A 15,215-nucleotide genomic window follows, 5' to 3' on the forward strand; every position below is an offset into this window, starting at 1 on the left:
CTTTGGCTTTGGCTCTAGGTAAATCTCTGAATGATTTTTGCTTCAGTGGCAGATGTGTCTAAGTGACACAGTGGCCTAGTCTGCTGCTATTCAGAGGTCAGAAATGTGACTGAGGTAAATGATTCATCAGTGTACACAGTTGAGTGTCAGTGAGACTGGGGATTGTCATGGCCAGGATGGTGATCTCGATGCTAAGAGAAACAAGGGAACTTTCCCCTTATTCCATTGATAAGCCTGGGTGATGACAGGGCTTGTAGCATCAATACACAGTAGAACTGTATGATATGGATGGGCCCTTCCTTAGGTCCTACTGGGAAATGCTGTTGGTGCTGGAACTTAAGAACCAGAAGCCCTAGTCCCAGGACCAGGGAAGGTGAGCTCAGCCATGCCTCAGTGCTACAGAGCAACCACAGGTATAGAGGAAGGTATGGTTCTGGACAGGTAGAAATCAGGCAACTTCTTCTAGTGTGTTTGCCATCCTGGTGTTACAGGATACAATGGGGTGATTACTTAGATCTTTTGGGGTGGAATCCACTTGTCTGGAGCAGAGAGATAGAGATAAGAGCACTTCAGATACAAGACAAGCCTTGGCTCCTGATCCCAACTTCCCATTGATGCAGCCTCTAGGGGGCAAGGAGATGCCTCTGGTCATCAGTTTCCGCCTACGAAGAAAGGACATGGATTGAGTTCCTGGCTCCTGGCTTAGGTCCTGGCGGGATCATTGGTCATTGCACTGGGGAATAAACTGATGAATGACTTCTCTCTTTCTCTCTTATTGTCAAATATTTTAAAATCAAGAAAGAGGAAGCAGCACTTTCATCTATCCTGCAAGTGAATCTCATATAATATTTGATGGACCCCAGGTCCAGAAACCACAGGATATAATTCCATGATCCTGTAATTCCCTTTCCTGATGGGACCCTCAGTTTCCATCATTTTAATGTGAGGCTGGGCTGGCTGTCTTCTAAACATTTTATGTTCTCTTCCATAGCTTCAATCAGTCCTGTCCCTTCTGGCAAACATTGTTACTCCCATTTGGTAGATGTGAAAAATAAGACATCAATAAGTGAAGTTGTATAAGCCACCCACTGTGGTAGTGAAGGGGCAGGAGACTAAGCACATTTGTCTGTACAGAAGGCTGTCTTTGAGCTCCAATGATTCAATTTTTTTTATTTTCTTTATCCCTGGTAACAAAAATTTCACCTTGAGGGCAGACGCAAAATCAAGTTAAAGCTCCTAGTAATTAAATTTCCAGCAGTAACTCAGAATATAAATCAGCAGCTAACTGGGGGCATGTTCACTGTTCACAATCGCAGGTTCTTTTGTCTTCGTCAGGAGAATTAAAGAAATACTTGTTCACATTTCTATAAAAGCCATTTGAAACCACAACCTAGACATCTGTAAATGATGAATTGAGCTGTGGGTAGGCTCACTTGTATTAATTATTCCGAATTACAGCCAAGAATGATGCTAATGTGTCTCCCTTCTCCGTTGTGGTGACGAGAGCATCCATCACACGTCTTCCCTGGCTTGTGCATCACCAGTAAATCCAACCAAACCAAACCTTCCCCCTTTGTGCTGCCCTGTGGCTGCCCAAGCAGTCTCCGCTGAGTTCACCCGTGTGTTCCTTTTGATAACTGCCTTGCATGAATTTTGAGAAAATAGATTGTTTCCACAGTTCCCTTTTTTTAAAAAAAAAATGTTTTAGTTGACACATACTATTTCTACATCTTTATAGCACATAAAATTGTTGATTTGATACATACATAGGATGTGTAACGATCAAATGAGGGTAATTAACTTTTCTTTCTTTTTGAATATTATATCTATATGTAGGAACCTTCTAACTCTATCCTTGAGTACCTTAATCCATGCTTTATTTTGAAACCTAAGACCTCTGTAACAATCAGAATGTGCACGCATAAACAGAAGAGTGTAGTCCTCACTGTTACAGACCATCCTCCATGTACTTCATGTGGTAACTAATGCTTTCTGAAAACAAAACACTAACCTGGACTCTGAGAACTGTAATCCCATGCCGTACTTTCTGCCGTGTACTGCATATGTGCAAGTCTGTTTATCTCTGTGGGCGTCAGTTTCCTTGCCTGTAAAATGGGTTGTTGTGGGGTTTAAAGAATGCAGACATCTAAAGCCTTTAGCACAATACAAGGTATACAGAGAACGCAGTGATAAATTAGTAATCCTGTCATTGAAATTTTTCTCCAGGCAGTGGATGATAAAATCTCTGGGACTTACATAAAACACACTCTTACCAGAGTTTTCTCAAATTTCATAACCTAATGCAGGGAATGGAATGAATCATGGATATAACTCAAATTTTATTACCCTAGGTCAGCTTCTTGGCATGGCACTGCAGCTGGTTGAGGCCTTAAGCCTCTCTTAACTCTATGAATTAATCTGTAACACTATGTTACTTTTTATGTCATTATGCCCATTTTACAGAAAGAAGAATCTCTTCATAATTTTTGTCTAATTTACAGTGAACTGATAGACCTCCAGGTTTATCAGCATAATTTTACTCAAAGAGTTGAACCTTCTTTTTTTTTTAAATGTATTTTTATTAGAAAGGCAGATTTACAGAGAGAAGGAGAAACAGAAGAACAGTTTCCATCTGTTGCTTCACACCCCAAATGGCTGCCACGGCCAGAACCATACTGATCCAACACCAGGAGCCTCTTCTAGATCTCCCATGTGGGTGCGGGGACCCCGCCTTTGGGCCGTCCTCCAAATGTTTCCCAGGCCATAAGCAGGGAGCTGGAACAGAAATAGAGCAGCCAAGGCAAAACCTGGTACCCATATGGAATCCCTAAGCTTGTAAGAGGAAGATTAGCCAATTGAGCCGTTGTACCAGGCCCAGTTAAACTTATTTTTGACTGTAGTGATCAACTGTGAGGTTGAACTGCAAAGCCAGGGCAGTCCATCAGGAAGCCCAGTGACTGGCCAGCTAGCAAGGTTGGCCAGGGATGGACAGGGCCTGTACTCATCACTGGCACTCCAGGTTTGCCTCATTGCTAACATGACATTAAGCAATTGGATCATTTTCCTTTGATCACCTACATGTTAATTTCTCAAAAGCCCACATCTGTTATTTTTTGCAGTGTCAGCATTTTAAGGTTTGTTCCTTTGCATTAATGAAAAATCTGCAAAAACAAAGACCAGCTTCATTTTGTTTTGCTTTGTTTTTCTGTCTTCAACAATAGCCAGAAACAAAAAGTTGAAACCAGATATGGGTTTGAGTCATTCTGAGATTAAGATCCTCTTCAGAGGAAGTTTCATATCCTTTCCACCACTAGAAAGCATGGCTTGCTTCCCTCCATTGCCTTCAGCTGCCCAAGCTATAATGCAGCCCCAGAACAGGGATGGCAGAATCGAGCTCATGGCAAGACAGCTGCTTGGTTTGCACACAGGGCGAAAGGGACTGTAAATCTTGTGTTAGACTTATAAAAATACCATGAGCTGAAGACAATCTAGATGGGCTGCCAGCAGGGAGAGTAGTCACCTGAACCTTGGTGATGATAAATGATACTGGAGGCACGTCTGGGGTGTGATCCATGCTGAGAATGCCTGTGAACGTGCGTCTGTCCTTCTAGTTACACCTAAAGGAGCCAGCATCCCTCGTCTTCATGGTGTCACTAAATAAGCATTTGTATCTTATGCCTCTAGATTTTCCATAGGCTTCGAAACATGTGGCTCACCACAGTTCCAGGTTAAAGTATGTGATGGGATATACTCCACAATGAATATACAAGACACAGTGACTAAAAAACAGGGAAAACACTGAAAATATCTCGAAAGAATTATTTGGACTTAGGTTGTAATGGGTGCAATGTCCCTCACAGCTGCCTCTCCACAGACACACATGGGCTTCCAGTCAGTATGGATAGGGTCAGGTTGAGAGAGAAATTGTGCATGATAAATGTTTCTGTTTTCCCTCCTTTTGGGTGGAGGTGAAGGGGGCCATGGACCACTCCTTGCTGTTGGACTCCATCAGCACCACGGCATGGAGATGGTCATGGAGGGAAGAATGTTCTGAGCGTGGTACTTCAGCAGCCTTGATTGTTTTGAAAAGTGACTGGCTTCATTGCACTGGAGGTGAGATTTTATCTTAGCTGCCCATGTCTACCTTGGAGCATCTGCTTTTCTCTTTCTCAGTGACAAAAACAAGGTTTTGGAACTTTTCCAGAAACATATGGTTAATGAGATGGAGAGCCAAGATGTTAGTAAAATCCAGGTTCCCAAGCCCAGTGCTTTAACAGTGGTTCAGTGTCGGGCTCAGCGCAATAGTGTACTCGTTAAAGTCCTCACCTCGAATGCTGCAGTTTCCCATATAGGTGCCAGTACTTATCCTGGCCACCCTGCTTCCCATCCAGCTCCCTGCTTGTGGCCTGGGAAAGCAGTCGAGGACGGCCCAAAGCCTTGGGACCCTGCACTCACATAGGAGACCTGGAAAAAGGTCCTGGCTCCTGGCTTCTGGCTTCCACTTGGCTCAGCTCCAGCTGTTGTGGCCACCTGGGGAGTGAACCATCAGACAAATCTTCCTCTCTGTCTTTCCTCTCTGTATATCTACCTTTCCAATAAAAATAAATTAATTAAAAAAAATACAGTGGTTCTATCTCACTTGGCTTTCATGAATCATCTTCTTGGATTTCCCAGGGGAATAGAATTAAGCATTGTGGCATGTTCTGTGGAAGAAATTTCACTGAGTCTTAAAAAAAAAAACATATTAATTTGTTTTATTGAAAAGGCAGATATATAGAGAGGAGGAGAGACAGAGAGGAAGATCTTGCATCTCCTGGCCCATTCCTCATGAGGCGTCAGTGGCTGGAGCTGAGCCGATCTGAACCCAGGAACCAGGAGTTTCTTCTGGGTCTCCCACGTGGGTGTAGGGTCCCAAGGATTTGGGCTGTCCTTGACTGCCTTCCCAGGTCACAAGCAGGGAGCTGAAATGAAAGTGGAGCAATTGGGATTAGAACTGGCACCCATATGGGATTCTGGCACTTGCAGGGCAAGGACTTTAGCCACTAGGCTACCATGCCAGGTCCATCACTGTCTTAAAAAAATTGCCATTGACTTGACAGTTCAAGCCTAATATAATGTTGACACACTGTATTTCAGTGACAGCCTTTCCCCCTGCCTTCCATGGGTTTGGGGTTGTTTCCTATCTGCTTATTTGGGGCTAAGTACCATTGTCTTCCAAGTCATCACTTTTATGCCTAAGGAACACTTCTTGTGGGTGATCTCCAGCCTTTAGCTCCAGCCACCCAGTTTGATAGCACAAGTATTCCAGATGGGGCAAGTGACCTCCTATCCAAATTATTTCTCCTGTGCAGTGGCAAAGGCTGGGGACTTTCCCAGTATATGAGGGCACACATAGCCTGAAGTAGATAAATCAGTGGAAAGGAACAGACTAACAAGTAAACACACCATGGGTTCAGATGTGAGCTCTGCTGTAAGTCCACAAACTACCTTGGGAAAGATTAATGACCATCGCCTTAGTACTCTGTATACGCTGAAAACTAGACTGTCCTACTCAAATCACATGGCTCTGTCATTTAAAAAAGCATTGTTTATACCTGCCTGGTGTTTGCTTGCATTCCTGTTATATTCTGTGCTCTAAGGAATCAGGTCTGAATATTCTTTGCCATAGCTCCAAAATGTACCATGGTATTTTGATTCATGGAAAAAGAAGATACAGATGTAGTTATTGATCTGGATATTGATATAAATATGGATTAAAATTTTAGGTCCAGATATGAATAGATGTGGATCTGGACAATGGATCTGGGTATAGATAGAAATATATGGGATATATATGGGTATATATGGATCTAGCTATGGTGGTTCACCTGGATGTGGATAGAAATGTAGCTTTGTAGATGAGATTGTAGGTGTGAACATCAATTTAAATTAAGTTATGATTATGAATTTATGTATATATCTGGACATGATTTTAAATATAGATTGTGTTTCATTGTTACAGTGAAATGAGGCAGAGTAACTTGATAAAGAAGCTTATTGTAACTCATACTTCCAGAAGGTCACGTGCCAGGACTGGGCAGACATCCACTGGCTTCTTCTCTGGTGATAGTGTTTGTACTGACAGAGTCCAAGGTGGCACAGGACTTAAGATGGCAACAGGGAGCATGTGTGTCTGCTGCTGCTTATAGAATCACTAATTCAATCATGGGGTGGATGCCTCACTTTTCTGGTACTAGGAACTCTGGGTTGCAAAGGGAGCTTATTTTTATCTCTGTTTTTATCTGTGTTTATTTCTAAAGCCAGACTTTCATTCAAAAGTAATTTTAGAGTAAGTACTATGAGGCCATCCCTGGAAATAAATATGAACATGTCATAATTATTATATATGTAATTATATATGTATAACCTGCATATTTTAGATGAAACATTCTGTGGGACACGTATGAAAATGGATATTACTGGTTATTTAAGTTTATTCAACAAGTCAGTGAAGTTTAAAAGAAAAAAAGCAGGTTCGAATAGACTAGAATAGACAACTGGCTTTAGTTGTCATTTAGATCAAGCAATTGTAAAACCATTTTTTGTGATTTTTTGTGACAAATGAAGGTTGATGGTGGATTGGATATGAAAAGGAATGCTTGCTGGTTTTTAAAGGTATGGATAATTCAGCGCATACAGCAATATGCGATGTTATCTATAAATATCATAACCTTAGTGAAAATTTCATCTGTTTTTGAATGCATTAGGAAGGTCTGAAGGGATATGCTGTAAGCTGTCAATAGTTTTTGTCTACTTTGTGGGAATATGTTTTTATTCTCGTATTCATCTGTTTTCTAATTTCTACAGCGCATTTATAGTGCGTTTTTTGGTTTCTACAAACATACTTATTTTAACTAAAAAATCCACTGATACACTCCCATCTGAGACAGGAGCTGCATTCAGGTTCCACTTGACTGCCAGGAATTCAGATATTTCAGTCATTACCCTCTGCCTCCCAGTATGTAAATTGTGAAAACTTGGATTGGAGATAGAACAGAAAATCAATCCCATTGAGACACTTGAGTGTGGCAAGTGGACACTCCAAGTGCATCTTAACTGCTGGAGCAAATACTCAAGTAATCTGTTTATTTACTCAGCAGATAGACAGACCATCCAATGAGCATAGCTGGATTGGACTGGACAGAAGCCAAGTCCAGTAATCCACATCTCCCATGTGGGTGGCAGGCACCCACTTACTTGGGCTATGACCATAACTCCCAGATTCTGCACTAACAGAAAGAGCTGGGAATTGAACCTAGGCAGTTCATTATGAGATGCAGTCTCTTAAGTGGTAGCATAAATATCTATTCCCAGACATGTATGTTTTTAATGCAATGTTTTATTTTTACATATTATAAAATAATAGAACATGGTACATCAGAGATATATACCAATTAGGATGATAAAGCAAAGATGAATTGGCTACAAAAGGTTTGCAGAATAATACAATAATATAAATATTATATACTAGTCTTTGCTAAAAGCAATATAGAATAGTGATTATGTATACAAGCTTCTGAGTTACACCAAAACTCACATCCCAGCTGTGTCATTTACCACTGGGAAAATAACTCGAAAGTTTCAATTTCCTCCTGTGTAAAATGAGATAAAATTCTTTCTGCCTGACTTAGTCTTAAGATTAAAGTTGGGCAGGCATACTGAATTAGTTTCCTAGGATTGTCATAAAAAATGACTATGGATTTGGTGGTTTCGGAAAAAAAAAAATTGTCTCCCAGTGCAGGAGACTGAAATTTGAAATCCGGGTATTGGATCTATGATTTGCCTCCTTCTAGCTTCTGGTACTCAGCAGCAGTCCTTGGAAGTTTTTGGTTTGTAAATGAGTAAAGATTTAAGTAAGTTAGCCAAAGAATAAGCAAGGAACTGAGTCAAGATATAAACTTCCTTATCTGGCTTTAACATCTAGGCACAAGTCATCAACAATCATGCAGCAGCTAGAGGGAACTGGTCTTGATGAACAGAAGTTCTCTGGACAGTATCAAAAGGAAGGTCTGTAGGTGAAAAGGGCTGCAAAGTTGGCAGTAAACTTGTGTCTTGAATATGGCTTGTAGCCAGATCCCCTCAGATGCAGATGGTTCAAAGAAACTAAAGAGCTTCTCCTTGCCTTTATGTCTGCTGGATGAAAGATTCTGAGCTTCAGTTCACATCATTGGTCTCAGAATCCAGCAAGTTTGTTTAATTGTATGGCCCTTTCCAATAGTGGTTCCAGGCGAGGGCAGGAGACCATTAGCTCCCAGACTCGTTCCTGTGTCTTGGCTTGTGTTTGGCAGGCATGGAAACATGGTCAGAACACCCTCATCCTGGGGTGCAGCTACTTACCCACAGCCAAGGTTCAGAACTCAAACCTGTAACTGAGGAAACTTGATAAACAGTGGAGTGCTAGAAGTTTCTAGAGGAGAGAATGTGGCAGCATTGATTCAGTCTGGAGAAAGGCACCAATCCCAAAGGATAGATGCAGAGTTTGATAGGCATGGGGCCCTGCTAGCAGCTACTCTGCTGACAGGAGAGTCCTGTCTTCCTCCTCAGTGAGGTGAGTCCTCAATAGCAGTTACTCTGGGCAGTTTCCAAAATATCTGAGACTCAAAAACAAATAAGAACATGTGTCTTCCTGTGCTACTGCTTGGGCTTGGGGATCTGCCATCTTTGCCCTTTTCCCACCACTGCCCTGCACAAATGTCCCCATCCCTTCAGGTCTCTGCCCTGCCATCAGACGCACAGACAAGTCACATGTACACACTCGGGCATTCATTCTCCTCTTTCTAGTCGACTTTCAGCCTCACAGCTCTGAGAATCTCTCTCATGTGCCCTCCTCTGTTTCCTTTCATAGCCTAAGTTTTAATTGTCTTTAAGTACTTAGATATCTAATTCTAGGAATGCATAGTAAAATTCATGTGCACATGACATAGATACACAGCATCTGTGGAGATGGGTTCCAGCACTCTAATCCACAGGTGCTTGAAGCCCTTGTATAATATGGCATTGCAAATGTATAGAACTTATGCATCTCCTCCCTCATATTTAAATCATCTCTCATCTACTTTTATAAGGGTAAATGCTATGTAGGCAGTTGTGTACATACTGCTTAGGGAATAATTACTGCTTAGGGAAAAATGTCTGCAAGTATTCAATACAGACATAAATTTTTCCAATTATTTTTTGACTCCCTTTTAGTTGCATCTACAACATGGAACTTAACATAGTATCAAATATCTGTGTGAGGACCCACACATACAGAGGGATGGTATTACATATAGGAACGTTCATACCTTTGCTGGTTCTGCTTTAGAAGGAGAAATACAAACATGCCTATGCCTGGTAAATAACTTGGGCCGTTTCGTTCTATGCACAATGCAGCTTACAAAATGGTGATACATGTACATAGGTGACAGCAGAAACATCTTCATGCTGCATGATCCTGGGAGCCCTGTGTTGACATGTGTGATCTATCCTGCCACCCTGGGCAAACAATCCTTAGTAGCTGATGGAGGAATGGTTAGGAGGGAAATGTCCAGTTGATTCTGGTTCCCCAGGAAGCCAAGTTTCCTGGCAAACCCCTCACCACCCGACTCACAGAGGTATGACACAATTTTTACAAATGGACTCAGATGCAGCCAGTGTGGCCGTGTTCCTGGGTGTATCTGATGAGGAGTCAGAATACTGGCATCCCCCAGATTCTTGCTTTAAACTCCAACTTTGAGAATGTACTCCTACTTGCCTCTGAAAGCTTTACTCTCTCCTTATTCATGCATTGAGAGAGACAGTGAAAATGATCTCTCTGGTCTCTTTGTTGAGAGAGTTTACTGGTGTTTTATTGAGGTTTGTGGAACATTACTAAGATTCGTGATTGCTAATATATTTTCAGCAATTGCCATTTGATTAACACTGTTCTAAGTGTCCCTTAAGTCTCGTAACAACTATAGGCAATTAATACTATTACTTCCATTTTATGGAGGAAGATGCTGAGGGCCAGATATTTGTTGTTTAAGGTCACACGACTAGGAAGCCATGGGCCTGGAACCTAATTCCGACACCCATGACTGTAGTCTGTGCTCTGCTGCAATTAGAAGTCAGCCTTTCTGTTGCTGCATAATCTAAATGCTCGCGCAAAGTTTAGTTTTAAGAAAATAAAATCTTAAGAATTATGGGAAACTAGAGGTGAATATGAGATAATTACCCATAACAGCCCACATGTAAAAGGCAAGCAAAAGTTCTTGAAATATCTATGCATTTTTAAATATATCACTTCTGTACATCATTATGTGACTATATCTGCATACTCCTGTACAACAAATGCAAGGAGAAAATATATCACTATTGCATTCTTTATGCATCTTTTTCTCTGAACATAGCACCTAGTACACAACCTTGATGCTTTCAATTTTAATTTCACAGATGAAAGAACTTGGTGTCATCTTCTACAACTGCAGCTGCCTGGTCCTAGATTTGCAGAGGATATTTGCTTTGTATAGTTCATTAAAATTCAAGAGCCGAGTACCTCAGACCTGGTCCAAGAGACTCTATGGAGTCTATGACAATGAGAAGAAATTGCAGCTTCAGCTGAATGAGACCAAATCCCAAGCATTTGTATCGGTGAGTTGCCCTCTTTCTTTCCTTCAGAAGCTCTCACTTAAGTCAGAGCATTTCAGCATGGTCCTAACTTGGGCACAAACAAATCAGATAAATTCACCTCCTAGTGGAATTTAAATGTATCCACTCTCGTGTGAATCATTTGCTGTCCCTAATGAGAAATTTGTAGAATCATTTGTAATTTCAGGTATCTTATCTCATTAGACTCCCCCCGCTTCCCACCCCAGCCTCATCCTGGAAGGTAGACACAGGACTATGACTGCTACAGATGAAGACAGTGATGCTTACCTACCAGGACCAAGTCCATCAGATGGACAATGGCAGGAGAGGCACCAGCTCCCAGGTCTCCTGACATCAGAATCTAACAACCTAACAGGAGGTCTTACATCAGTGATGTTCAGACTTGTTTTTAGCTGTAGAAGCCATTGATGAGACAGGTATGAGGGAAGGCCAATGTAAAAAAGAGATGAAACCAGAGCAGTTTTACTCTATTGGGGCTGGTGGGAAAGGTTACAAACCTCCAGCTCACACACAACCTATACATGCTCATCTCCCCAGGCCACCATGTCACTGCCCGCATGACTTAGCTGCCTTGCAGTGTTACTGGGAGTGGGCTGTGTGAGTGTGGGGACCTACATCCCCAAACTTAAGCTTCTGGGAGTCTGTTTGAAAGTAGATTGATAATCCCACCTCTCTCCCATTCCCAGACTCACACTGAATCCAGGAGGGACTTTGAGTCTAATTTGGATCAAGCTTCTGAATTGATCCAGATGCTTAAAGAAACTTCTCGTGGATATGCTCCAATTTAATATTGTTTATCCAGTGATTCTGTAGTACTTTTATGCCAACAGTTCTTACCTAAGAGCATTTTGTCTTCTCAAAGCGCAACCTGAAATTTTAGAAACGTTGTATTAGAGGAAGAACAAGGTAGTCTTAAAATCACATAATTGTGAATAGCAGACAATAGACTATAAGTGAATTTCATCAAAAAGAGCTAAAAGAAAAGGCCTTTTAGTTTTCTGTGAGTGAAGTTCAACGACATAATAACCAGTAAGTGGCATATCGCAACAGGGAATTTTGCTAACAAAATCATTGCAAATACTAATTTTTCTTGCTCTCCTCAAGGTAACCATAGAAGACAAAAAGGCCAGGTAGTATCCCCAGGTTTTGACTAAGTAACATGACACCCAAGCAAGGGGCACATGCTCAGCCCAAACCCAGCAGAACAGATTAGATTCAGATTAGATTTGAGACATTTGCTGGACAAGTGAATACAACTGTTTTATATATGCAACTTCTTGCCCATGAAAAGTTTTGTTCTGCTGATTCTAAAGTTAACATTTATTATACACAGAACAGACCTAAGGCTTTTGATAAAACCTGAAGTGGAAAGCCTTTGTTACATTTTAGGGCAAATTTAGAAATTGCTTTTTAATAAAGAGATTGCCATAAAATGAGCCATGAAACATTTTTTTTTCAGCGAATTTTGTAAATCAAGCAATTTTACAGTTTTAAAATTTGTTATTTACCATTCGTAACATCAAGCCTATATGAATTGAAATTCACTAGATATTGACTGAGCATCATCATTGAAGAGATAAATTACAGGAGCCTTTGAAAGTCATCAAGCCTCTGCCACTGGAAATAGTTTTATTCAGTCACAGCGTCTTGATCTCATGTCTCCTATTACCATTTATCACACTTGCATAACCACTTATTCATGATCATCTTTTCCACTTCTTTATAAGACTTTGAAGTTCACATACAATACTATTCATAGTTAGTATTCCCAGCACCTTACTTGGAACTCTGTGAAGCAATGAATATTGGATTGGTTTTATTAAAAGTAATATTAACAGAAAGTTTCTGAAGCTATACGATTTTTTCAGTAACATAAGTCCAAACAAATGCCAAGACAAATTTAATTAAATTCATTGTACTTGCTGCAAAATATCAAAAAAATAGTACATTTTGTAAGATGACAGTGCCAAGACTAAAGTAAAAATATAAAAATGGAATAAAGACTTTAAGAGAACTCATTCCCCAAATAAGATTTCAGATGATTGATAAAATTTATATGTAACTGTTTAATTAAGTTACAACTACTCATGATGTTTTGATGGCAAACAAATAGATATTTGGCTGCATTTGATTTTGAGTCACATGGGGACAGGTAATTCTAATGAAATCAGAAGAAGTGATGGTCAAGGTTCTCTATTGTAAGCTTTTTTTTTTTTTTTGCTAAGATAAAGACTAGTTCAAGTTCCATTTTTATTATTTTTCATTTTCTTCAGCTGAATATTTTTATTAAGGCCTGTTCTTATCAATATAAGTGTATGACAGACCTAATTTTTTGTTGCTTATTATTCTATTCACTCACTGATTGGTATACTGAGATATTTACTGAGTAAGAGTAGACATTTAGTAGAATTTGATGTTACCATGCAAAAAAAATCTCATATCATATGCCTCTTTAACACTTTCCAGTACCATAAAATTCACTCTTTAATGTACATAAGTCAGTGAGTTCTATTATAGTCAAACTTTTACAGCCATCTCTGCTATTAAATTTTAATTTCTCTTCACCATAAAGAAAAGCCCTTTTACACCTCAGTCGTCATCCAAGTCCTTGGCATCCATTAATCTACTTGTTTATGGACCTGCCTTTTTCTGAACTGACTTCCATTACTCAGCATGTTTTCAAGGTTTATACCGTAATGTGGCCAATGAATTTCCATTGTATGGATATAACACACACTGTTTAACATCTTTTAGCTGATGGACATTTGGTTGTTTCTTTGGAGGCTATTCTGCATAGTCATACTATGAACATTCATGTAAGAATTTTTATTTAATTATGTTTTCCATTATCTAGCGTTGGTACTCAGGAGTGGAGTTGCTGAGCGGTGTAGTAACTCCATTTGAAAACTGAGAAATGGCCAAACTGTTTTTTCAAATTGGCTGTACCATTTTTCTGTCTCACCAACAATAAATGAATATACCATTTGTCCACACCCTTGCTAACATTTGTTACTTTGTACCTTCTTTTAGCTCTTAGTAGATAAGATCTCTAGAGTCTTGATTTTGATTCATAGCTTTAATGTGGATGTTAGCCATATTTTGCATATTAGCCATATGTTGAGAATTATCTAGCAAACTATTTTTAAATTAGGATTTTCTAAAAATAGAGTCTGAAGACATTTTCATATTCCAGATAACAGTGCCTTATCAAGCACTTGGAAATATTTTCTCACCCTGTGAATTCTCTTTTCATTTGTATTTAACATATGCATTCCAGAATTATGATATGGATTTAAAAAAAAAAAAAACAGGGCACGGTGGCGTGGTAACCTAGCAGCTGAAGTCCTCACCTTGAACGCACCAGGATCCCATATGAGTGCCGGTTCTAATCCCAGCAGCTCCACTTCCCATCCAGCTCCCTGCTTGTGGCCTGGTAAAGCAGTGGAGGACGGCTCAAAGCCTTGGGACTCTGCACTGTCTGGGAGACCTGGAAGAGGTTCCTGGCTCCTGGCTTCAGTATGGCATAGCACTAACCGTTGCGCTCACTTGGGGAGTGGATCATCGAACAGAAGATCTTTCTCTCTGTCTCTCCTCCTCTCTGTATATCTGACTTTCCAATTTAAAAAAAACCAGCAAATACTTATGAAACGAGAGACCTACCTTAACAGCTTTATCCTTTACAAAGCAAATACTTAAAATATCCTTATAAAGCAAGTATTAATCTGAGACAGAAACATGGATTAACCTGGGTGTGAAGTGGCACAAGAATGCTTGATAGTAAAAGATTATCACAGACCTAATATATGCAAGAGGGTATATCTTGTCCCTCCCCTTTATTTCATTGTGAAATAAAGGATTATATTGTGCCAGGTTCAGAAAATTTGCTGAGAAGTACTAAGAGGGAAACTCACCAACCTTCTGTAAGAGCTGTTGACGCTAGTTAGGATCCTGTGCCCGAGTTGTCATTGTGTTGTGCATCATTGGTCTGTGTGCTCTTTGTTCATCTCCACCTCAAACAGCGGACAGAGAACTCTGGAACACACTAAGGACAGACAGAATATCAAGGGAACTGATACCTTATGTCTAGACAACCATTATGGAACATGGTCCTCAAAAGTATGACCCTAGATGTGCCAAATGACCCAGCTATCACACTCCTAGAAATTTACTCCAAGAAAATGAAATCAGCATATCAAAGTTATTTGCACCCCAATGTTTATGGCAGCTTAATTCACAATAAGTAGACATCTTGGTTGATTCCCTATCTAATGACTAAGGAAAATTTGTCATTGGTGTATGATGGAGAGCTACTCAACTATAAAAAATGAAATCCTGCCTTTTGCTATAAAGTAGATGCAAAATAGGCTTAGTGAAATAAGCCAATCCCAAAGCAAATATTGTACATTTCTTTGATATAAAATTTTTATATGAGTGAAATTGACATACAAAAGAAAAATTGGGGCAGGCCTGCTGTACGGACCACTTAGATTTTGTGTTTCAGTGCCTGGTTCAAGTCCCAGTAATTCTTCACTTCTAATAGGTTCCTGCTA

The 15,215-nt window shown here is 40.1% G+C and overlaps 1 protein-coding gene across 1 annotated transcript in view; it reads left to right on the forward strand.

Moving 5' to 3' along the window:
* Window positions 1–15,215, forward strand: part of PLD5 (phospholipase D family member 5) — a 316,875-nt gene that overhangs the window by 286,700 nt on the left and 14,960 nt on the right. The window contains exon 6 of the mRNA XM_040967871.1: window positions 10,450–10,647. Coding sequence (XP_040823805.1) covers window positions 10,450–10,647 — 198 coding nt within the window. The remainder of the gene's footprint in view (window positions 1–10,449; window positions 10,648–15,215) is intronic.

The sequence above is a fragment of the Ochotona curzoniae genome, unplaced genomic scaffold (genome assembly GCF_017591425.1).
Source record: "Ochotona curzoniae isolate NIBS_2020 unplaced genomic scaffold, NIBS_Ocur_1.0 scaffold_4683, whole genome shotgun sequence".
NCBI lineage: Eukaryota > Metazoa > Chordata > Mammalia > Lagomorpha > Ochotonidae > Ochotona > Ochotona curzoniae.